Consider the following 26,370-nt stretch of genomic DNA (forward strand, 5'->3'; position numbering starts at 1 on the left):
GCCTGGTGGGCTACAGTCCAAGGGGTCGCAAAGAGTCAGACACAACTGAGTGACTAAGCATAGCACAGCACAGCCATCCCCTTCTCCAGGGGATCTTCCTTACCCAGGGATCAAACCCCAGTCTTCTGTACTGCAGGAGGATTCTTTACCATCTGAGCCAGCAGGGAAATCAATAGAGATTGCATTAGTAATCAAAAGCTTCTCAACATACAAAAGCAGAGGACCAGAGAGCTTCATTTGGTGATTTCTACCAAGCATTCAAAGAAGAATTAATAACAACTTTTTCAAACTATTCAAAATATAGAAAATGAGGGAACAATTCCCAACTCATTCTACAAGCCCAGCTGTACCCAAAACAAGACAAGGATATCACAACAAAAGAAATTACAGGCTAATATCCTTGATGAATACAGATACACAACTCCTTAACAAAGTATTACTGAACCAAACTCAACAATACATTAAAAGAATCATATACCACGATCAAGTGGGATTTATTCCAGGGATGCAATAGTTTAATACTCACAGATCAATCAACATGATACACCACATTAACAAAAGAATAAAAATCATATGATCATCTCAATAGATACAGAAAAAGTACCTAACAAAATTCAACATCCATTTATGATTAAAAAAACACAGAAACCTGTCAACAAAGCAGGTATATAGGGAATGTGCTGCTGCTAAGTCGCTTCAGTCGTGTCCAACTCTATGCGACCCCATAGACGGCAGCCCACCAGGCTCCACCGTCCCTGGGATTCTCCAGGTAAGAATACTGGAGTGGGTTGCCACTGCCTTCTCCAGTGCCTGAAAGGGAAAAGTAAAAGTGAAGTTGCTCAGTTGTGTCTGACTCTTAGCGACCCCATGGACTGTAGCCTACCAGGCTCCTCCGTCCTTGGGATTTTCCAGGCAAGAGTACTGGAGTGGGGTGCCATTGCCTTCTCCAATATAGGGAATGTATCCCAACATAACAAAGGCCACGTATGATATGCTATGCTATGCTATGCTAAGTCGCTTCAGTCGTGTCCAACTCTGTGCGACCCCATAGACGGCAGCTCACCAGGCTCCGCCGTCCCTAGGATTCTCCAGGCAAGAATACTGGAGTGGGTTGCCATTTCTTTCTCCGGTGCATGAAAGGGAAAAGTGAAAGTGAAGTCACTCAGTCGTGTCCAACTCTTAGCGACCCCATGGACTGTAGCCTACCAGGCTCCTCCGTCCATGGGATTTTCCAGGCAAGAGTACTGGAGTGGGGTGCCATTGCCTTCTCCGCACGTATGATAAGCCTATAGCTAACATACTCAAGAGTGAAAAGCTTAAAGCTTTTTTCTAAGATCAAGACAAGGATGCCCACTCTTGACAATTTTATTCAATACAGTATTGAAAGTGCTAACCAAAGCAATTAGGCAAGAACAAGAAATAAAAGGCATCCAAAATGGAAAGGAAAAGGTAAAACTGTCACTATTTATAGATGATGTGATACTATATATATAGAAAACCCTACAGACTCCATTAAAAACTGTTAGAAATAATAAACTGTGAAGTTTCAGATGCAGTAAAGCTGCAGAATACAAAAATCAATATACAAAAATAAGTTGTATTTCTATATACTAACAAACTATCAGAAACAGAAATTAATGATCTCATTTACAATTACATCAAAAAGAAGAAAATACCTAGGAATAAATGTAACCAAGGAGGTAAAAGATCTGAAAACTACGACACTGATGAAAGAAACTAAAGACAACACAAATAAATAGCAAGGCATTCCATACTTATGGACTGGAAAATTTAATATTGTTATAATGTCCATACTACAGGTTCAGTGCAATCCCTATCAAAATTCCAATGTTATTTTTCAAAGAAATGGAACAATTCTAAAATTTGTGTGGAATTGCCAAAAAAAAAAAAAAACCCAAATAGCTGAAAGACAACACATAGATAATGGATACCTGAAAAGATACTCAACATGACTAATCAGGAAAATGCAAATCAAAACCACTATCAGATAACATCTCACACCTGTTAGAATAGCCATTCTCCAAAGGAAATAACAAGTGTTGGTGAGGATACAAAGGGAAGGGAACCTGTGTGCTTTGTTGGAAGGAAGGTAAATTTGTGTAGCCACTATGGAAAACAGTATGAAGATCCTGCAAATTAAAAATAGAACTACCATGTGAACGAGCAATTCCACTTCTGGGAATTTATCTTAAGAAAATGAAAACACTAATCTGAAAAGATACATACAACCCCACATTCAAGGCAGTATTATTTACAATAGCTAACATACAGAAGTAACCTATCACTGATGGATGACTGGATAAAGGACATGTAATACATATATGCAAAGATGGGCACAATAAAGGACAGAAATGGCATAGACCTAACAGAAGCAGAAGATATTAAGAAGAAGTGGCGAGAATACACAGAAGCACTATACAAAAAAGATCTTTATGACCCAGATAATCGCACTGGTATGATCACTCACCTAGAGCCAGATGTCCTGGAATGTGAAGTCAAGTGGGCCTTAGGAAGCATCACTACAAACAAAGCTAGTGGAGATGACGGAATTCCAGTTGAGCTATTTCAAATCCTAAAAGATGATGCTGTGAAAGTGCGGCATACAATATGCCATCAAATTTGGAAAACTCAGCAATGACCACAGGACTGGAAAAGGTCAGCTTTCATTCCAATCCCAAAGAAAGGCAATGCCAAAGAATGCTTAAACTACCGCACAATTGCACTCATCTCACACACTAGTAAAGTAATGCTCAAAATTCTCCCAGCCAGGCTTCAACAGTACATGAACTGTGAACTTCCAGATGTTCAAGCTAGTTTTAGAAAAGGCGGAGGAACCAGAGATCAAATTGCCAACATCTGCTGGATCATCGAAAAAGCAAGAGAGTTCCAGAAAAACTTCTACTTCTGCTTTATTGACTATGCCAAAGCCTTTGACTGTGTGGACCACAACAAACTCTGGAAAATTCTGAAAGAGATGGGAATACCAGACCACCTGACCTGCCTCTTGAGAAATCTGTATGCAGGTCAAGAAGCAACAGTTAGAACTGGATATGGAACAACAGACTGGTCCCAAATGGGGAAAGGAGTATGTCAAGGCTGTATATTGTCACCTTGCTTATTTAATTTATATGCAGAGCACATCATGAGAAATGCTGGGCTGGATGAAGCACAAGCTGGAATCAAGACTGCTAGGAGAAATTTCAATAACTCCAGATATGCAGATGACACACCCTTATGGCAGAAAGCAAAGAACTAAAGAGCCTCTTGATGAAAGTGAAAGAGGAGAGTGAAAAAGTTGGCTTAAAAATCAACATTCAGAAAACTAAGATCATGGCATCTGGTCCCATCACTTCATGGCAAAGAGATGGGGAAACAGTGGAAACAGTGGCTGACTTTATTTTTGGGGGCTCCAAAATCACTGCAGATGGTGACTGCAGCCATGAAATAAAAAGATGCTTGTTCCTTGGAAGAAAAGCTATGACCAACCTAGATAGCATATTAAAAATCCAAGACATTAGTTTGCCAACAAAGGTCCGTCGAGTCAAAGCTATGGTTTTTCCAGTAGTCATGTATGGATGTGAGAGTTGGACTGTGAAGAAGGCTGAGTGCCAAAGAATTGATGCTTTTGAACTGTGGTGTTGGAGAAGACTCTTGAGAGTCCCTTGGACTGCAAGGAGATCAAACCAGTCCATCCTAAAGGAAATCAGTCCTGAATATTCATTGGAAGGACTGATGCTGAAGCTGACACTCCAATACTTTGGCCACCTGATGCGAAGAACTGACTCATCTGAAAAGACCCTGATGCTGGGAAAGATTGAAGGCAGGAGGAGAAGGGGACGACAGAGGATGAAATGGTTAGATGGCATCACCGACTCAATGGACATGAGTTTGAGTAAACTCCGGGAGTTGGCAATGGACAGGGAGGCATGGCATGCTGCAGTCCATGGGGTTGCAAAGAGTTGGACATGACTGAGTGACTGAACTGAATACATATATGACAAAATACTATTCAGCCATAAAAAAGAATGAAAAATTCCATTTGAAACTCATATGTTGAAAGTCCTAAGCCCCCATATTTCTGTACTTGGACACAGGGCCTTAAACAAAGTAAATAAAGTTAAATGAAGTCATAACTGTTGTGCCATAATTCAATAGCACTGATGTTCTTTTAAGAGGAAGAAACACCAGTAGTGTGCATGTATAGTGGACCCAAAGAGAAGGTGGTTGTCTACAAGCCAGGAAGAGAGGTCTCATCAAAAACCAAACCTCCTGGTTTCGGACTTCCAGCCTCCAGAATTAAGAGAAAATCAAGTTCTTTTATTTAACCCACTTTACAGTATTCTGTTATGGGAGGCTGAGTAGACCACAGTTTATCTATTTATTTATTTATTTACTGGCTGTGCTGGGTCTTCACTGAGGCTTGGCCTTTTATCCCTGTAGCTGCGGCAAGCAGGGGCTACTATGCAGTTGCAGTGCGTGGGTTTCTCATTGCGGGGGCTTCTCTTGTTGTGGAGCACGAGATCTAGGGCACACGGGCTTCAGCCGTTGTGCCTCCGGGCTCTAGAGCATCGGCTTAGTTGCTCCAAGGTATGTGGGATCTTCCTGGACCAGGAATCGAACCCATGTCTCCTGCATTGGCAGGCGGATTCTTTACCACTGAGCCACCAGGAAGCCCCACAGTCAATTTAAAAAGTCAGTAAAAGCAGGAAAAAATTACAATGCTTTGTTAATACATGAAACATCTTATTTCAACTTAAAAAATTGCATATTCAGGGACTTCCCAGATGGTCCAGTGATTAAGACTCTGTGTTTTCACTGCAGAGGGCACAGGTTGGATCCCTGGTTGGGGAACTAAGATTCTACCTGTTGCGCAGTGAGGCAAAAAAAAACATTGTATATTCATTTATTAATCTTTTGACACAAAATTACGACCTACAAAGATGTCCAATTTGGCTTCTGTAAAATGAAACAAGAACTTAAAAGACTCTTACAAAGCAATTTGAATACAGAAACCTGGATTGCAATACCTTTATTGTCAATCTGTTATCCAAGACTCAGTACTTTTTAGCAACTCACTTTGTCCTATCTTTCTAAAGCATTCATATTTGTTTCTATAGAAAAGACAACCTTATTCTTCCATTCATATTTTACTGATCTAACTAGTGTTTAATTAGATTATATAAAGTGTCACAACAAATATAACTGGCATAAACAGCTTACAGAAAAAACATAAGTGATTCACAATAAACAGACAATTCATGTGGTAGATACAGAAGTGAACAGATATAATAGAGACCAAGTAGCTCACTAGCTGAAAGTATCTGACATATTCCAGGCACTAAGCACTGTCTCTTAGAGTTGAAAATGAGGTTAAACAACATTGTAAAGAAACTATACTCCAATAAAAATTTTAAAAAGATAATTAAGAAGGCAGCTCAAAAAAAAAAAGAAATGAGATTGGTTAGGAGGGCTTCTACGGTATAGTCCTCCCTTCGCATCCACAGGAAGATTGTTTTTAGTATCTGCTGTAGGTATCAAAATTGGCAGATGCTCAAGTCCAAGAGCCGGGTCCCAGCATCCACGAGTTCCCCATGCTCAGTTTCAACCAACTGTGGATCATGTACCATATTTAGGATGCGCAACCAGCTGGATCTGTGGGTACGGAACCCACAGACAGGGAGGGTTTACAGACTATGCAAATAAATGGTGGTCATTTAAAATGATCAGTTTGGAAAGCTGTCACTGAGTCAAACAATTTAAAAACTCCTCTTTTGCAATTTCTGAAAACTGCTTACGTTTTAAATGTTTAGTGGCATCGTCATCCTTGGAACAGGATCTGACTTCCCCAAAACATTAAATCACCTATATAAAATGTGAGCAGCAAAGTCCATAATGTGAAGACAATCAATGTGTACTACAGAGTAAAATAACTGTTTCATATATTTTTTTAAATGTAACTAAAAGTTTCAAGAACTTGCTGAATAATTATGATGTAAGTAGAATGAATACAAGATGTCACTCCACAAGTATCTGACATCTGGATATAAACTGCTAGTATTTGTTTTAAAATGACTATTGACTATTAGACACTCTCATTTCCATTACATTACATATACCTATACATATAGACGTATGTGTGTACACAAATACACACACACACATGTACAGAGAGGTCACCAACATTTTTATGTGTGTGTGTATATATATATCCCAAAGGAGATCAGTCCTGAGTGTTCATTGGAAGGACTGATGCTGAAGCTGAAACTCCAATACTTTGGCCACCTGATGTGAAGAGCTGACTCATTTGAAAAGACCCTGATAGTGGGAAAGATTGAAGGTGGGAGGAGAAGGGACAACAAAGGATGAGATGGTTGGATGGTATCACTGACTCAATGGACGTGAGTTTGAGTAAACTCTGGGAGTTGGCAATGGACAGGGAGGCCTGGCATGCTGCAGTCCATGGGGTCACAAAGAGTTGGATACAACTGAGTGACTGAACTGAACTGAAACACATATGTATATGTGTGTGCATACACATAGCTTAGCTTTCAGAAATGCCCTGATACTAAAGCCCAATTATTGAGAAAAATCTCATAATGAAGATTCTGAACCTTACTCTGTAATAAAAATGAGTCACTAAAATTCTTGCATAAAGAAGTGACCTAACAAATGCAGTGTTTTAGGAAGATTTATTTAACATAAAGGGCTTCACAGGTGGCGCTGGTGGTAAAGAAGCTGCCTGTCAATGCAGGAGATTTAAGAGATGCAGGTTCGATCCCTAGGTTGGGAAGATCCCCCTGGAAGAGGGCATGGCAACCCACTCCAGTATCCTTGCCTGGAGAACCCCATGGACAGAAGAGGCCTGGCAGGCTACAGTCTATAGGGTTGCAAAGAGTCGGACACAACTGAAGAGTCTTAGCACACATGTGCATTTAACATATAAGAACCAGAGGTGTGAAAAGTAGGAGGAGAGGTAATTTAGGAGCTTATCAGCATAAACCAGGTATACGGTAACAAGAGCCTATATTAGCTACAGATAGGAAATAGAAATTAAAAGGAAAAAAACAAGAAATATGTAGAATAACATATGCAAAAGGCACTGTACAAATATTAGTCTTTATTATTGTGAAAGAATCCATAAGCTGTGAAGCACATGAAAAAAATGAAATGCAGAGTTAACGATGAGTAAGACAATCCTCAGGCAGTAACACTCTGTTCTTTTCTGCTTGCCCTCCAGATCCAAAGCACTCATGGGGCTTACCCAAGTTCTAGTGAATATGGAAGTGCTTTGGTTGTTAATCAAGATCTGTACAGACCAAGATGAATTCTGCAGATTTAATTAAGCTCCATGAGGAGGCATTATTCATATCAATTCTGATCTTGGTATGAAATAACAGATGTTTTGTTCTTTCTTTTCAACCTGAAATGAATTGTGTGTGGGAGAGAAAGAACGAAAGAGAGGTAACACATGTTGGACCCTAACAGATAGGTCCTTCTCCTTTATATAAAGTGACATTTTCTCTTCAGTAGAGTCTGCAGTCAAGCAGGTTCCACTTTTGAAGAAAAAGGGTAACTAGTACATTGCCAATTACACATTGGTTGTTTAATTAGCAGTGCTCTGTTCTATAACTGACTTAGCCCAAGGATAACAAGCATAGCCTGAAAAATAAAGGTCAACCATTCTTTCTGTTCTTCAGTTTCTATATTCTATTCCTACCCCACCAAATGCGACAAACCTGTTCAACTTTTGCCTCCTCTTGAATTCATTAAAAACCTAAAAAAATTTAAGGCCTAACATTAACCAAGCTTCATTAGAGGAAATTAGAAAAATCTACATCTAATTCTTCCAGAATTTATCTGAAAAAAAAAAAAACCAACTTGGATAATTTACCTCAAATTCCTTCACCTTTTCCATTGTTATCAAGCGCCTTGATGTGTGACTGGAAAGCTTCTGCTCGCAGTTGCTGATGAGTTTCAAGCAGGGGTGCCAGGGTACCATCTCCTCAGTATATCTGAGAAAAGAAGAGCTGGCTGTTATGAACACTCACAGGTGCATCCCGCACAGGATCATCAGGGGGCTTATCCAGTGTGGAACGGGACTTCCTCCCCCTACAGGCTGCCCCAGTTCACTTCACGTATGCTAACTGTCCACATAATCCATAAACCACCTGCATTTTTAAAAAGCAGCAGTTTAATTTTTTTACCTGTATAATGTGAGAGAATACCAATACGTTTTATTGAAGAATGCCAAGCATTTAAACCACAAAAATACAAGATGACAATTCGACCCTAAAGGATGCCGCAAGAGCACAAAAAGTCAAATACAGTCCACAACAATTCTCTGACATTCTTGACGGACTGATTCAGCTAGGGATTTTGATAAATTCCCGAAGTACAAAGTCCACTACACCATATGTTTTCCCCTTTAAAATGAAATGTCCATGGAAAAGTTTAATGACATCTTGAGACCTCTAATAACTTTGTTATGTAAAGATAACTGAGACAAACTACTGCTAGAACACTACAGAGGACATCGATCCTCTGCCATGAAATAAAACCAGAGTCATGATAAAGAGCGGTGGGACCGCTGCTGTGCAGCCCATGTATTGCACTTGGTGAATGAAGATGATGGCACCAAGAAAGCGCGGCAGCCCAGCTGCAGGAGTTCAGAACCTGACATCCGATAGGCGTTTGGCATTAATCTCGGTAGAAGAACCAGGTAACAAATGTGGGGGAAATGGTTATGGAGCAGAATTCACAACAGTAGGAGAGAGGGCTCCCTAGGTATGGGCACCTTTAAGAACACCAGGATTGCCAGTTTTTGTTTTCTTTTTTTCTTTGCAAATCTTCATACCTTTCTAGATAAATAGTTTCTGCAAATATTTCTTATATGGGAAATCTTAGAGCTCTGATCCAAGGTGGGAAAGGAGCTGATCAGCACTTCCTGTAAAGGACTACCATCTTGGTTAGCCCATTCTAATACATCAACACTGTCTCCCCCACCCCTCTAACTGATTTATCTAGGTCCCCATGACCTTCAGCAAGCTCTCCCTCACTACCTTGACCACTTGCTCAGAACCTTCACCACCCACTTACCAAACAACATTGATAATGCACTTCACTTCATTATCAGTGGAAGGAATTCTCTCAAAGTCATTCTCTGCCTCCTTCCTCAGGGCTTTCTAACAAGTGATGACCATTTTGGATTTCATCTCACCCCACAATTCTCTAATGCTAACTACACAATCAGAAATGTGCTCTTATAACAGCAGTTGATGTCAAATTTGGAGACTTCATACAAAGCATTTATGATATGAAAGAATACATTCTATATCATAGTTGACAGACTAAAATAATGATAACAGAAAGAAAATATAGTTCTGACCTTAGGCTTGCAAGCAGCAGGGTTTCTAGGTGTCTGAAACTGTCAAATTTAGTAATGCACCCTTTTTTAAAGAAAAAAATCTTATTTTCTGGCAAAGTGACAAGGTATTATTGTTAAAATGCTACTTAAATGTATACAAACATAAATTCCTCATGCTTATATAATCTGTATAACTATAAAACCCACGATAAATCTATAAATCAAAGGACAAGACCAACACAATCATTTATGACATGAATAATATTAAACTGGTAAAACTAAGTCATTGGCATTTGGCTTAACAGCAGAAAAACGTATTTACATGTTCTAGATTATTTTTTGACTTGATCTGTGAGTTTGAGCATGAAAGGACATCATTTAGGTTATCATTATCATTAACAAACTTGTTTTTAACTTACTGCTCTTGAATGAGCCAATCAATTTAATCATGTACTTCCAAACTATACTAAAAAAATTAAAAAACAGCATTTAAAATCATCTACTATCTATTTATTAATATATTTCATACCAATGGATTGTTTGCAATCTGTTAAGTAGGAGCTATAAATCTGTACTATGCCCAGATTATGATGATGGAATGGTATCTTATCTTAGTTCTATTTTTACTACCATCCCCCTATGATATAAGCAACTATTTAAAAATCTGAATAATTAATAGTCAGCTAGAATAGGTAAATTCACAGAGATAGATAAGTGGTTGGCGGGGAAACACCAGGAGAGATTGCTTGTGTGAATGGGGTTTCTTTAGGGGATGATAAAAATGTGGAATTAGACAGCAGCTAAGGTTAAATAACCTTGTGGCTATGCTAAAAACTGTAGGGTTGCACACTTTAAAACTGTGATTTTTCTGGACTTCCTTGGCAGTCCAGTGGTTAAGACTTTGCTTCCCAATGTTAGGGGTGTGGGTTTAATCCCTGGTTGGGGGAGCTATGATTCCACATTCCTTGTGGCCAAAAAAACCAAAGCATAAAACAGAAACAATATTATAACAAATTCAATCTTATTTAAAAATAAAATAAAATTGTGATTTTCATGGTATACAAATTAAATTTCAACTTTTTTAAAAAAAAGAAAAAAACCCCACCTATATTTATACATAGGTCCCTAGCTTTTCCATCAATCAGTTCTGACAGTCATTTATCTTCCTGTGAATCTTCACGCCTCAGACTATTTCCAAATGTCATTAGAGTTGCACTTCCCATTTGAGACACAGATTTTGTGCTGATTGGAGCACTTACTGAAAACAATTTAAAGAATCATTTTTTTCTGTTTCCCAGATGAAAAATGAAAAATATGTTCTGTTCACTGCTCTGAGCCACTACAAAATTTATTTTATCACAATTAAAATTTACCCCCAAATCCTACTTTGGAGTCCTTTATCAGACTTCTTCACTTTGTCATTATTTTTATTACAATCTTAGCAGTTGGATTTCTATGAAAGGACATCTTTCACAAAGAAACACAGTTCCTAATCGCTTCATATGGGTATGTGGAACCTGGGCAAGAAGCTACAGTCACTCAACAGCTTAGCAACACTTACAACATCAAACACACAAGTTGAGTGTATGCCCTGACCAAATGAATGTTACACAGATCTTCAGGGTCATTTGCAAATAGTTGAAATTGTGAATAAATTCACAAATACCAAGAGTCAACAGTAACTTTATGTGGTAAGTTTCTATGAGTAATAGGAGTAAACTACTAGAAGAACACAGATGCTAGACTGATGTATTCTGCTGGGAAGGGTTGGGAAAGTGTCAGAGGTCATAACAATTAAGCCTTGTCTTAAAAGATTACCAGAATTTTACAGCTGAGGAAAGAACAAAGAGTATATCAAGCAAAGGGGACAAAATAAAAAAGGTAAAAGGATATAAAGGGTACAGAATGTCTTGATACAGGCCCCCAAGTCAATATACTAGAGCAGGGAGAATCTGGTCTAGAGGAAGCAGAATTTGCTAAGCAGCAATTTCTTCACCACAATTTAAATTGTTAAACAGTGAAAAAATCCTTTTTCAATCATCAGTTTTGACAATTCTTCACAAAACTAAGCCGTGATGCTTTTATTATGCCTTACAACTTTCAAAATGTCCTGGGTTTAAAAAACATAAAAATGTTCTGGGTTTAATGAATAATACCTTAACTTGATTATAATGTGCAATTCTTATTTTTAAACTTCAATCATATTAACAGGATTTGGTTAAGTAAATGAATTCAACAGTAGGACTAAAAGCCAACATCAGTAGACCAAAAATACAAAAGTTTTCCAATTAAGCTGTGCCAAGGCAGTTTTAAAATGAATTCTTCATTCCCAGTCTAATAAAAAGCTATATCTGCAATACAACATAACCAAACTAATTCTACATTGTTTAATTCAAAAGCAAGAATAATATTTCAAACTTTTGCAGATGACTTCAGTTTTAAGTTCATCTAATAGAAACAGTAAAGATTTTGGGTCATGTTTGCTGCAAAGGTGAAAACAGTCCATTTCCTAATATAAACTCATGATAAATTAAGTTCATTAATAAGATAACTTCAGGTTAAGGGGAGGAGAAGACACAATAGAAGTCTAGTAATGAACATGAGAAGATCTGGAAATAATTACAGACAAGTAAGTCAGGGAAGTAAATGCCACAGAAGTCTTCCTATTTGTGTCCTAGCCTGGATGAAATTTGCCCTTTGATAAAACATCTAAAGCTTAAAAAAGAAAAAGTGATAAAAACCTGCCTCCTTTTTTACTTCTAAAAAATCCCTTTGGTTATATGAACTTGGAAATTTCCCCTTGTCAAAAATTATTAAAAGAGAAGTCCCTGAAGAAATATTCTAGCCATTTTTTAAGATCTTCAGAAATAGTAAAATAGTTGAAAGTGCCTCCAATTTGACTTTTCATAACAACAACAAAAAGAATTATAAAACATACTCATAACCACATTTAATTTCAATTATAATTAAACAATAAACTACAAAACAGTGGAAAGTCAAAAAATGCCAGAAAATAAGAAACACGAAAACTAATGAGGATATTTCAAAAGGACAGAGCAGTCACCTCAAAGGGACTCCCATAGCTCAAATCTAGGACAATTTGAGTAACAAAATCATGATAGATTTAAATTATAACCCAATGAATAATATTGGAATCTCTGACTCCATACCAATATAAATCAACAAATTAATGGGAGGGAAGGGGAAACTAATCCTTACAGAATGCCAACTCAGAAATGCAGAAGGAATGATGGAATAGCAAACTCATCATTATGGTGGTTGTCAACAATAAAACAAGATATTGGTGTATCCTGGGTTACCGTCCCCTGGAACATACTAATTGAAAAGAAAATGATAAATCACTTTCTTTATCAGAGTTCTGATATTTCTTTATCAGAAATAATAAATTTCTCCACTTGACAGAACAACATGACCAGATGATTAAGTTTAAGATCTCCAGGAGGGGCTGCTTCTGTGTGTCCCATAATGCAATGCCCTGAAAACATAGTATCATTTTTGTGGTATTCCTACCAAGAACATTACCAGAGTCTGGTCATGGAAGAAACATCAGATGGACCTGGTTAAGAGTTAACCTTCGGAAAATAAACCATGTACTGTACAACTCTTATGGACAGAAAAGATAAGGAAAAGACTGAGGAAGCATTCCAGACTGGAGGAGAATGACATGATGGGTCAACGCACTACATTTTCCTAGAGAGACTATAATCAGTAAAATCTGAAGGGGTCCAGGATCGGATAGAAGCACTATCAACGCTGTTTCCAGACTTTGGGGCTTGATGGTGATTTGACAAGAATACTCTTGCTACTGAGAAATGCAATGAAATATGTAGGGGTGATGGGACATCATATCTGCAACTTCTCAAACAGTTCCGAAAAAGATTAATGACAGTGGGCATTAATGTAATGTGTGAGAAAACAAGGGTAGAGGAGGTGTATGTGAACAGTTGGAAAATTTGGATGAGGGGAGAAATTAGAGCTTTTTGCACTGTATTTGAAACTTTTCTGTAAGTTTTAAATTCATTTCAAAATAAATTTTTAAAAAATTCAGTCCTGAAACTTGAATTAAAACAAAAAGACAAGGAAGCTTGCTGCTGGAATTTAGCTTATCTAAGGTAGAAATCACTTTTGCATAGAAATGAGCAAATATGCTCTTTTCTGAAAATATTCACTTCATATACCAGGTACCTAAGATCTTGGCAGGATGCTGAATTAAGTGAACACAGCACAAGGAATAAGGAAACTAATGAACTAGTCAGCTTTTAACTTTAGACAAGTCATTTCACTCCTTAGAATTAACTTCTCACATTTCTAAAATTAAGAAACGATTAATTTCTTAACAGAACATAAGCCAGTGTCAAGAGGTTCAGATATAAATGTGTACAGTCTTATTAGCTAATAAACAAAATCCAAGACTAAAGTTAGCGCATGACAGCTCCCAATGTGACATTAATAAAAAAACAAAAAAGCACAGCTTCCAACTGCTGAAAGACCATCCACCATTGCAAAAACACAAACAAGATAAAACTGTTCTAAAATTCTCTTTGTATAATTATATATAGTGAATATAGAAATTAAAATAACTTTTAAGAAGATTTCTATAGCAGACTGAATAGCCAAATCTTAAGCTTGATACTGCTTTTCAACTCTAAAGATTCTATTTTGTTCAACACATCTTGTCTTTCACTGTTGATGTACATAGCTCTGTTTAAAATTAATAATTACTGAATAATAAAACCAAAACCACTAATGTTGAACATAATCAGGGCTTTAAATATATACATAGCTCTTATTTTGGTCTTAGTTTTTTAAGATGATCACAAGAGCCAACATATATTAAAGCTAACAGGCAGTAAACAGATGAGTAACTCAGCTAAGCTGTTAAAAGTTACCTGGTTTGAGGCCTGGCAAAAGAGCTAATGAACAGCTGACACATAGACCCTGAACTAAGAGTGATAAACAACAGGGCAAACTTTTGCACTTACAGGTCAGACAGTAAATATTTTAGCCTTATGGACCACGTGTGCTTCTGACACATATTCTTTTTCGTTGCCTTTTTCCTTTCTAGCAGCCCTTTAAAAAGGTAAAAACCAGTCTTAACTCAACTGCCTTACAAAAACAGGCTAAAGACCACATTAGGCTCACAGGCTGTAATTTGCCAACCCCGGATGTAAAATAAAAAGTTCAAAGCAATCCAATCAATAAGAGAAAGGGGCCTGTTTTATACAATGTGTTGGTAAATAAAGGCTATTGTACACATTAACACAAAGATATTCACTCTGAATATGATTAGAGATAGGGAAAAAAAGCATGTTAGATACACAAACACCATAATAAAAATGAAATTAAAAGTAGAATTATTATTATTACATACTCTGGTGTGTATACTGGTAACCAATAGACGAGTCTTCCACCTAATACGAGGGTCTCTGCTGAGAAGTTTAAAAGGTCAAGAAACATATCACTCAGATGATAACTCAAGGAAACAGGAACGTGGCTTTCTGGACTAGACAAAACAAAATTTCAGAATCAGTGAAAAACTTAAAAACCAGTGAAAAACTAACACTATTAAACTCAGTTAATTAAAAAGAAGCAATATGCTTCTTCCCAAGGTAGTAATATATCATATTTAATATTCACTTACCATTTTTCTACTCCCTTTGGTATTTCCTTCTGTGAACCTGTTCTTCTTGTAGATTCTCTAATACCATACGGAGCTAGGGAGAAAGCACAGGGAACACAGACAGTCAAAAGTCACCCCATCACCACTGCCAAGCAGACGGACACCACGTGCCTCCAGATGTGACATTCTGAGAAGGACACAGCACCTGGGCAACATTCCAGCTGAGAATGCACAACAAGAGGGACATTCTCGCTAACCCTGGGAGGGCAGGCAGGCAGGTGACTGTGTTCTTCAAAATGTCAATGTCATGAAAGACAAAGGAAGATTGTGGGAAATGCTACAAATTAAAGGAGGGCTTAAAGATATGATTACTAAAAGCAATGCCTGACATTAGACTGGATACTGCACTTCTGGGAAAAACATGCTATAAAGGAATATTACTGGGTCAACTGACAAAACTGGATGAGAAACTACAGATTAAAGTACTGCACTGATTCACTGAAATTGATAACTGTACTCTGGCTACCTAGGGCTTCAAAGCTCAGTGGTAAAGAATCCTCCTGTCAATGCAGGAGGCACAGGGTCGATCTGTGGATTGAGAGGGTCCCCTAGAAAAGGAAATGGCAACCTGTGCCAGTTATTCTCGCTAGGATAATCCCATGGACAGAGAAGCATGGCAGGCTGCAGTCCATGGGATTGCAAAGAGTTGGACAGGACTGAGCACGCATGCTCTCTGGCTATCTAAGAGCCTATCCCTATTCTTAGGAAATACACACTGGAGTGTAGGAAGGTAAAGGGCCAAGATGGACACAACTTACTCTCAACTGATCAGGAACAAAATTACATATTTTTATAAATATATATAGAGTGAGAGCAAGTAATACAGTAGGTTATAAATAAAAAGCCACCCAATTTCCATAAGTATATTCATAGTGATGTTGTAAAGTGAAACTTTACAACGTGTCCAACTCTTTGAGACCTCATGGATTGTAGTCCATGGAATTCTCCAGGCCAGAATACTGGAGGGGGTAGCTTTTCCCTTCTCCAGGGGATCTTCCCAACCCAGGGATCAAACCCAGGTCTCTTGTATTGTGGGCGGATTCTTTACCAGCTGAACCGTAACGGAAGCCCAAGAATACTGGACTGAGTAGCCTATTCTTTCTCCAGTGGATGTTCCCGACCCAGAAATCAAACCAAGGTCTCCTGCACTGCAGGTGGATTCTTTACCAACCGAGCTATCATTGTAATTTTCCTTTTGTTAGATTTGAAACCACCTAAGTTACCAAAGAACTGAAGAGGTCTGAGATGGAACGGTTGAGATACAGCTTGCTACTATGCACAGATTTACAGTCAAAGACTACAGAAAAGGCAGATCTATTCTTAGACAGGATGCCTGAAAAGCCCAAGAACTCAGGAGGCAAGAGAAAACAAGGTTCTATGCACATTCCTGAAGCTCAGTGGGTTCACAATCCCAGTGGTTCACAGATCTCCATATTTCTTATAACTCTAGGAAGAAGATGCCAGTTACAATGGGCATAACAACAACAAACACAAAAAGTCAGACACAGAAAATTTGAGATATCTGAAACTTTCTTCTTCAAAATCTGATCCCATAATTGCAAATGACATTTTGGCTCTAGTTGGTATACTAATAACCAACTATGGTTAAACATAAAACAAATATAAAAACAAATTTATATCTTGAAAATAAGCTGAAGAGACAAAAGGGGTGACAAGTTAATACACATAGTTTAGAAAAACAAAACCATGCAGTTAAATTGGTGTCCTGCCCTACATTCATAATTTCTTCCTTCTCATGATGTGAAGAAGTCAGGAGTGGGGGTAATGCCAGTACAAGTTGGCTCTTTTTTGTTGTACTTATACATTTTGTACAGTAAATGTAAATGACCTTAGGAACTCAATACTACTCCTACTTTTGTATAAATACATACTTACGATCAGTGATGATTGCATCAAAATACGTGCCCTTCCTCCAGGAAGGTTTAGATGCATCTGAAACCAGGACATCAAGGTAATACTTCTCTAAACCATACTGACGAAGATTTGCCCTAATGTTTTCATCCGGTCCTCTCCATTTCTGGTTTTTCCTACTAGCCTTTCCTAAAGGGAAAGAAAAAGGAAGACAGAACTAACAAACAACATTCTGAACTCTTGTCATTTAGCTAAAAGCAATGTTTAGCTCGTCCAAACCTACATTAACTCAAATAGAACCTGCTTTTGTTTATAAAATTTTAACTTTATTTATACAAATGAACAATTATTTTTATTTTAACTTATTATAAAAAATATTCTGAACAGTAAATTGTAGTGTCGTCTAATTATCCTTTCATGTAAAACGGTCTTAAAACATTCAGTAAATAATTAATGCATTCAAAGCACACTAATAAAGATACAGGGCTGGTCTGGCAGAAATCAACACAATACTATAAAGCAATTATCCTTCAATTAAAGATAAATAAATGAAAAAAAAATAGATATAGAGCTGAAGAGAACATGGTCCTTTTCCTCTAGCAATGAAGAAATACTGAAGAATCAGATAAATGGAGCAGAAATGAAGAGAGCTAACTTTGGAAATGCAGGAGCAGTGACTATGGAGAGAGAAAGTAAAAGGGAGACATGAGATATGAAAAGGTAAAGTGGGGGCTCAAGGGAAGTTCAAAAGTTTTAGTTTAGGAGACATGAGGAGTTGATGACATCGTCAATTGAGATCTGAGAAACCAAGAGGAAAAACAAGCCTAGGAAAAAAGATGAAATTCATTTGAGATGCATCAATCTCAATATGCCTTGAGGTACCTATAGAAGATTCAGAAAGAGATATTCAGCAGGGAGTTAGAGGCCAGAATATATATACGCACTGGGAGATATCAGTAAATAAACTTAAGCTAAATGTATAAGAATGAATGATATTCTTTATTAATGTAAGTGGCAATTATATGTTTGTTCTATAATTTCTCTACTTTTATAAACTCCTCTGTATTATGATCTACTTCACAATAAAAACGAAACCTAAACATTAAAAGAAGATGACTGAGACGGCTGCACAGAATGTGATGTGACAGACGGGCCGACAAAGACACCCGGGAAAAGCAGCGTGTGAACAGACACTGACGAGAACCACACTGAGAAAGAAACACACAAAGAACCCAAATACCGCCCGAACAAGTCCCTCTCTAGGGAACCGAGGAGGCATCATGCAGGTCAACACTGCCAAACACTGCAGCCCTGTGGCTTGAGTTTTCAGTAAGCATGGAAGCTGGAAAAGAACAGGCAGAAGACAGTTAAGACATGAAAAAGAGGAAATAGCAAGTAAATACTAGTCTTTTTAAGAAGCACTTTGGCAAACGGAAGAGGAAAACAAAGTAGTAGCTAGGAGGAGGGCCTCTACAGGGCTGATAGAAAAAGTTTGCATTTTTAAAATAGAAGAAATTTGGAAGGATTTGAGAGTATAGTAAGAGATGAGAAGCGCAGGAAACAGAGGGCAAATCTAACAGCACCTTGGATAAGCTCTGAGGAAATTCTACCTCTATCAGAATTCTACCCAAGCAGACTGAGAGGTTATCACATAACTTTTAAACATAACTCTAATAAATAAAAATTAAAATGAAGCACGTAGGACAATATCCTTAAAGTAAACATTCTGTTTCTACTAAAAGCAAACAGGAATAATTCTTCTTAGCACTCTGTCTATGCTAAAATACTGCAAACAAAGACTATCTTTTTCTAGTTAGCCCATTTAGGTGAACTTTATAAAAAGTTATTCATTCTCCTTATAGTACTAAATTCCTTACAGTCAAGGTAGGAAAAAAGGCAGTTCATCAAATACAATATATCAAATTACTTCAAGAAAAGAAAATCTAATAAATTTTCACCTATACAGTAATTTACACTGGGTGAGAAAAATAAAAAGCATGTTTTACAGGCTGATTCTAGCTACAACGATGAAACAATAACATAAATACAATTTCAAAATCAAAGAAACTTTACATTTTTAACACTATTCAGCTATAAAGAAATATTTTTAGATTGATTCAGTTTCATTCAATCATACTTCATTAGCGTAGCTTCTAGATTTTAAAAGTGTTTTCCAAAATTGCCTCAAAAGCAAGCCAATGCTTATTTCAAGTTACTCTCAGTCTAATGTAGAATCTTTAAAGTTACTGTCACCTTAACTGCTTTGAAGATGTTTTGGTCAATTATGAAATCAAAAACATTTATGGTACTCAAGGACTAGAGTAATTAATCAAGTATACACATAACAAATGACTGCCAAACAAAAGAACAGTGATAATTTTTAAGTAGAAACTATGTTTTACTAAGGTGAATACACTAATTACAAAAGGCTTAGTTAGTCCCTCTCCTACTTCTTTCCCAGCCCTAAAGTTTTACAACCTTATTGACTGCCTACTTTTTAAAAATTTAAGACCAAAAATAGCTCTGAGAGGTCTTTTTGTTATTAATCTTTGGTTCCCCTGGGAGGTCATTTTGCTCACTGGATAACTTCATGAAAAGCTGATACCCAATGAAAAGTCTTATTGTTGTAAAAATAACTAAAACTATATTATATAGCAACTCTATATTTTAACATTAAAAACAGATGTATAACGCCATACATAACTATTTAAGTATTTTAAAGGCACATTTGGTACAATAGCAAAGACTCATTGGCTCATTTGTTATAGAGCAAAGACTATGACACTGTCTAGAACCACTACTCACCCAAGCCATGAACAGTATTGTAGTCTATATCTGTCCCATATACGTATGCACCAAAATGAGCAGAAGCTATCAGAAGGCCACCTGAAAAAAATCACACAATTGTGATTTGTTAACCAGAAAGTCCCAGACTCATTTCTTCCTCTATTTAATCTGATTCAGATTCTTACAAACTAGCTGTAGGCAGAGTACCCTAGAATGACCTTGGTTCTGGCCATATTTAACAGGCTTCAGGATGAAAAAACAAACTCCTAACCTGTGCTCATCACCCTGGTTAGAAAGCAAGGAATTAATATATATCCTGGCATTACTACTTGAAAATTGCCAGCACTACTTTGGGAAAATTATTCATTTTTTTGGTGAAAATAAGGTGTTTAGACATTTTCCTTTTATTTTTGAGATGTCTATATAAAAGCATCTTGCTCCCTTCTTACAAATAAATATATAAGGCTGCTACACAAAGAGCTGGCAATAAGTAAGTTCTGACAATTGAGCTTAATTCTCACTGAAGTCAGAGTTTCAGATAACTTTAAAAGGGCATAATTAATATATAAGAGATTAATTCTTACAAAAATTAAAATATGAGTTACTCCTATAATCAGTGAGGTACTTATCTCATTTTAAACTGTAAATACAAATTTCTGAATAACTATTATCAGACATAAACAAAAATAGTTAATACAACAAGTCTTTTTACCTAGTGTTATGAACAAAGAAAAAACAAATGTCCTAATACAATCTGAAGGGACTAAGTATCTTGGTAGGTATGACCAGTTTAGTATGGAAAAGAATCCTAATAGAAATTAAAAATTAACAAAACCCTTAATGAAAAATGAAAGGTAATAATATTTTTAAATTGTTTAAGAACAAAAATTCACAAACTTAATAGCTGTTCTTTTCAGTGAACTTCACTTTTTAAATTACCCAAACTAAAAAATGTTCTTAGTGATTGGGTAAATCCTAATAGCTTTACTGCAGAAAGATCTGCCAGTCAATATGAAATCAGAAATATACAGAAACATATACTTAGACGATACACAAACCTGGATACAGGGAAATAACTAGGGCTCTTTCCAGTCTATCCTTTTGAGATGCAATCTCTAAAAGTAAGATGGGTAGTGCCTCCAGAGGGTCAGGATCTATAAATCTTGTTTTAAGATTTATAGATAGATATAGATCTATATAGTTATAGATCTATATATCTATAAATCATGTTCCTTCCATAGTCATTTAAAACTTAGTTTGGTAACATGTACTTAAAAATACTTTGCTCAGTGAAAAATAACTGACTACTTCCTAGTGGAGCCAGGAGTAAGAGAGACGGAAGACTAATAGCACAGCAGAAATGAAAACCTAGGTTCCCCCATACTAACTACAAAAAGCATTTGTTTGAGGAGGTAAAGTAAGACCTCCTAATTCTTAGCCTATAAGTGGAACAGTCAAAATTTAGGAAAGATACGGTATGTAATGACTTGAAATACTCATAAAAAAAAATCACTTGATCCCAATTATGAGGCATTACTACAATTCTGCCAATTAAGGCAGATACTCACCTAGAAGAACTAGTTGTCAAGGGGAACAGAAAAGCTTTCCTGTGCTTCCTTAAACAGAACCTTATCCATTTGGTTAGAGTGAGCTTTGAGAAGACCCAATTTAGAGTACATTGCTGAAAGGAGATGAATAATCTGTTAGACTACATCTGTTAGTTAACTTTGTACTCTTTAGAAGTTTTTCAAGTTTTAAATAAAATCATTATAAATTAGCTTCTCTTGTCACTGGGTAATCATTGTTAATCCTCCCATTTTATTTCAATTAAATTGAAGCATTTTTGAATTTGGTTATACCTCAGATGGCGTTTCCTTGGAAGCTTTTTGGTGGAAGAAGGGGTAAAAAAAAAGGAGAGGTGAAGTGTTGAGGGGGCAGATAATGTAATTCACCCAATTTCTCATTATGCTATAAGTGTAAAAATACCAGTGTGATCTAGACTAGTAAACCAGTGTTTTAATTTCTTATTACTTAAACAGCAACCAGTTTAAGGTTCGGGCAGTATCTTGTAGGCAAACAGACACAATAACTGAACTTTATAATGGAGAAACTAACTTATGATTTTCATCCATAGAGATTTAAGTGGAAAGCTATACAAAATGTGAAAATCAGAATTGGGCTCTGGTTTTGCTGAAAGAAAAGGAGGAAAAATTGTGATACTACTTAACCTATGTTATCCTAAAAAAAGAAAAAATATATATATAGAACTCTAACAAACCAGCAGCTTATGCAAAAGGATACTGCCAGAAAACAGAAATTCTACCAAACTATGAGACTCAGGAAAATGAGACTACAGGGTGGTGAACAAAATGGAAAGCAGAAATTATTAGAAAGACCTAGAGAGATACATTATCTCTCTCCTAACTTCCTCTTCTCCTCTTCATAGTCTCTTCCCAGAGCTAGGACAGTGGGTATCTCAACGCCTTGCTCTCACATCTATCATTCCGCAAAGATAAAATTTTAAAACTTTACTTTTTCCTTACACCTATGGGCCCTCTGAAGGTAGAAGAAGCAAAGGAATACACAACCAGTCTCCTGGGTATATTCTCCACTACTAAAGGAGTTGATTCATTTAAGAAAGGAGAAAGGGAAAAGGAATCTGAGCAATGGCTGCAGAGCTCTGTCACTGCACCTGCAGACACTGGCAGACACTTATGCCAATTATTTTCATCATAAACAAAGAAACAGAAGTTTACAATTTTAACCCTCAATTACGTTTCTTGCTGCCATAATTTGCAAATAGTTGCAAATTATGAATATCTTGGAAATCAGCCAAAGAAGGAACTAGAAAATGAATTCATGGCCAAATTGTTCATCATAACAATTCAATATTGGCTATGTCTAACATCTTTCACCAAAAAGAATCTCAGTGCTTAACAAAATAATTGAAAAATGATAAACAGTACAGTTCACTGTCTACCATGCATCACACAATTTCCTAAGAAGTTCATATACATATATTACCTCATTTACCCTCATGATATATTACTTATTACAATTTTACAAATGATGAAATTGAGGCCCAGACAAGTTAAGAATTTTGCTCAAAGTCACATAGTAACTAATAAGAGTAAGCATTTAAAACTCACTCTCTTTGCTATTACGGTGGTCTATAATCAGACAACCTCTTCTAGGATCAGCAGCAACTGAAGTAAATATTTATTAGGCTACTAATTAGATACACAAAAGTAAAAATTTGTTAATAAACAAATTAGATTAAGTAAGGCTACACACTCAGTTAAGAGTTGTATACCATTCACAAGTCTTATATCACATCACCGGTCAGTCTGTGACATTATAGGTATTCAACTGATGCATGCTCATCACTCCTTTAGTGATGTTCATATTAGAATAGCAGTACTTTCTAATTACTGAGAGCTGATCCAGGATATGTATCTTCTCCCTTGGAAAAATGGAGATGCAAAACTTAAAAAAAAAAACAAGCAAAAAACCCTTACTACAATGAGAATCAATGTATTTGCTATAACAGAAATGAAAAGCATGCTTCTGCAGCTTATAATGTCATTCTAGACAAGACAGCAGACTGTCTAAAAGAAAAAGGAAAAGGTATTTAGGTAGGAAAAGATACATCTCTCCTTTCAACTTCCCAGAAGTTCTCTAACCTACTCTATAACCTTGAGAATATCACAAGTCATAAGTAGTCTGTGGGAGGAAACTAATAAATATCTATTTTATACCTTTAAAACAGAAAAAGGATTGCACACACTTAAATTTAAAAACAAACAAACAAACAAAAACTAAAAAGGAAAAAGGACAAAAATAACCAATAGTGTGTGAAAAACTATGACCATGGAGGAAAGCACAGGGCTGCTTATTTCTCCAATCCTTCAGAAGGTACTACCCATCAAAAAGGCCCAGGAAAGAGGACAAACTGCTTAAAAACTGTTGCCTATTCACAATTACTGGCCATTAGCAGTTTTAAAGGTGGAGCCAGTGGTTAAAAAACCCACCTGCCAATGCAGGAGATGTGAGTTTGACCCCTGGGTGGGGAAGATTCCCTGGAGAAGGAAATGGCAACCCACTCCAGTATTCTTGCCTGGAAAATTCCACGGACAGAGGAGCCTGGTGGGCTACAGTCCATGGGGTTGCAAAGAGTAGGACCAACTGATTACCAGTTTTAAAACAAAAGCACTAAAAGCTAAAGTCTTAAAGCTATGCTTAAACAACAAGCACAAATTATGAAATGTATTTTAGTAACGTCTTTGCAAAGACCTTCCTCCTGCAATTTTTCATTAACTGTCCTGCATAGTGCAATTAATTCTCTATTAATTGTCCTTATGTTGTTATTGTTCAGTCGCCAAATCATGTTTGACTCTTCGAGACCCCATAGACTGCAGCACACTAGGCTTCCCTGTCCCCTGTCCCTCATCATTTCCTGGACTTTGCCCAAGGGCATGTCCATTGAATCGGTGATGCCATCCAACCATCTTATCCTCTGAAACTGTCCTATACAAACACTCAAATGACCAAGATATGCCCCTCACCCTAAAGAGCTGCCCTACAGAAAATTAGGGGCAGATCTCTCACCCCTTACCACACTAAAGGTAGTCAATATCTTGACTGCTATGCAAGTTAGCATTTCATAACATGCCCAGCCTCATCCATATCAAGGGAAGAAAATTTTACCCATACTAGTAACTATTTTTAAACTTTATGATCTTGCCTATGTGTGTGTGTGTACGTGCATATTAAACACGTACATGTATGTATCTCAAAAAAAATCACTCCTCAAAAAAAGGTTTTAGAAATCCAAGAACAAGATAATTAATAGAGTTAGCATTTGGAAAAAGACAGATTAGATTTATTCCTCACAGCAAACACAAAAAGAAACTCTAAATGTTAAAAGGAAAAAAATCAAAAATACTGAAGAAACCATAGCTGAATTCCTCTATAACTTGGATGTAGGGAAAGCTATTGCCTGGTTAAAAAATAGATGAAAAAAAAAAAGATAGTTACATGCAAAGTCAAAAGAAAAATGGCAAACTGAGAAAAATATTTTATATATTTATATACATTAAAACAGGAAAAAAAAGAGGGGGACTAAAATATGAAGTATTTTTAAAAATAAGGGGCGAAACCAAAATATCTACAGAAAAATAGGGAAATGACTTTAAGAAAATTCCGAAAAAGTTACACAGCTAGTCCTTAAAATAGAAAGTTATTAGACTTCACTTATAATAAGAAAAATACAAATTAAGATTACACTGAGATAACATTTTCACCCAATGGACTGGCAAATTTCAAAAGCCTGATAATACACTCTCCTGGTGAGGCTTTGGGGGAACAGGGACTCCTATACATTGCTGTCAAGAGAGCAAAGTGGCATAATGGAGAGTAACTTCGCCACGTTTAACAAAATTACACACACATAAACTCTTCAACCTAATTTCCTAATTCTAGGAATTTACCCTAGAGCTATATTTCCAACACTATAAAAGTACATATATAAAGATTATTCACTGCAAGCATTATTTATAACTGTGAATATGGGAAACTACCTATATCCAAGCTTAGGAGATTGTCTGAACAAATTACAGTACGTTAAGAATCTGACTGCAACGCAGGAGACTAGGTTCGATCCCTAGGTTGGGAAGATCCCCTGGAGAATTCCATGGACTGTATAATCCATAGGGTCACAGAGTCAGGCACAACTGAGTGACTTTCATTTCATTTCATTTCAAACCCATGGAGTACACTATAAAATAGATGAAAACAATCTCTATGAACTAAAGGAAGTGATTTCTAGGAAATATTGTTAAGTGAAAAAAGAAACCCAAAAAGTTAGAGTGGAATTTGTAGTATATGTGAGAGCTCACAAGTTCTAAACTATGCATATATGTTTAATTACGTATGCATATTTAGTATGGTTAGTATATATGCATGAATGTGTATTTGCATATGCATTTATATACATATTACATATATATACACACATGTTGTCTGCTGAAAGGGTGTAGAAGCAAAAATACCTAGCACCTAGATCTTGGTTTCTAATATTAATACCATTCCCCACTAAAAGAAATAGGAATTTCTAAGAGAAATGACTGATTCCAGGGTCTGGGGAGGTAGGAAATAAGCCAGAAAGAAGAAGGAGGTATTAAAAAAAAAAAAAGACTACAGGAACATATCACAAAGACAGAACCAATATGAAAAGGCTTGCACAAGACAAATCTGAGACAATTTGAACAATAAAATAATTAAGCAAGAAGTGAATTAAAGACCACTTGGGGAAAGGAGGGGAAATCCACTAATTCTTATTTTAACAACAGATAAATGAATACAAAGGAAAAGAAAGAGCTTTTGCTTATAAGACAGGTGTCCACTGGAGGGAGTGCTGAAGACAGAAAATCATCCCTTTGTAGCCAAAGTTAAGACTGGTATAGGCAAGAACCGACAATCAGTGCTAAACCTGACAACCACAGGGGTGGGGGTGATTTAGATGTGTAGAATAGAATATTTTCAAGATCTTGGTGTGTCTCCATACAGACTGCCTATTAACTGCAAGGAAAAAAAAACAGTGATCACACAGTGGGGGGAAAAAATA

The 26,370-nt window shown here is 36.7% G+C and overlaps 1 protein-coding gene across 9 annotated transcripts in view; it reads right to left on the reverse strand.

Annotated features, from left to right (window-relative positions):
- The window catches only part of LOC145521356 (tRNA (guanine(10)-N(2))-methyltransferase TRMT11), a 188,398-nt gene that overhangs the window by 120,309 nt on the left and 41,719 nt on the right, over window positions 1-26,370 (reverse strand). For all 9 annotated transcript variants that reach the window (XM_081529854.1, XM_081529853.1, XM_081529856.1 and 6 more), the window contains 5 exons: window positions 19,764-19,844; window positions 16,983-17,147; window positions 15,048-15,120; window positions 14,778-14,909; window positions 7,913-8,033 (listed from right to left, as the gene is read on the reverse strand). In XM_081529854.1, coding sequence (XP_081385980.1) covers window positions 7,913-8,033; window positions 14,778-14,909; window positions 15,048-15,120; window positions 16,983-17,147; window positions 19,764-19,844 — 572 coding nt within the window. The remainder of the gene's footprint in view (window positions 1-7,912; window positions 8,034-14,777; window positions 14,910-15,047; window positions 15,121-16,982; window positions 17,148-19,763; window positions 19,845-26,370) is intronic.

The sequence above is a fragment of the Giraffa tippelskirchi genome, chromosome 9 (assembly GCF_054371585.1).
Source record: "Giraffa tippelskirchi isolate mGirTip1 chromosome 9, T2T-mGirTip1v1.2.pri, whole genome shotgun sequence".
NCBI lineage: Eukaryota > Metazoa > Chordata > Mammalia > Artiodactyla > Giraffidae > Giraffa > Giraffa tippelskirchi.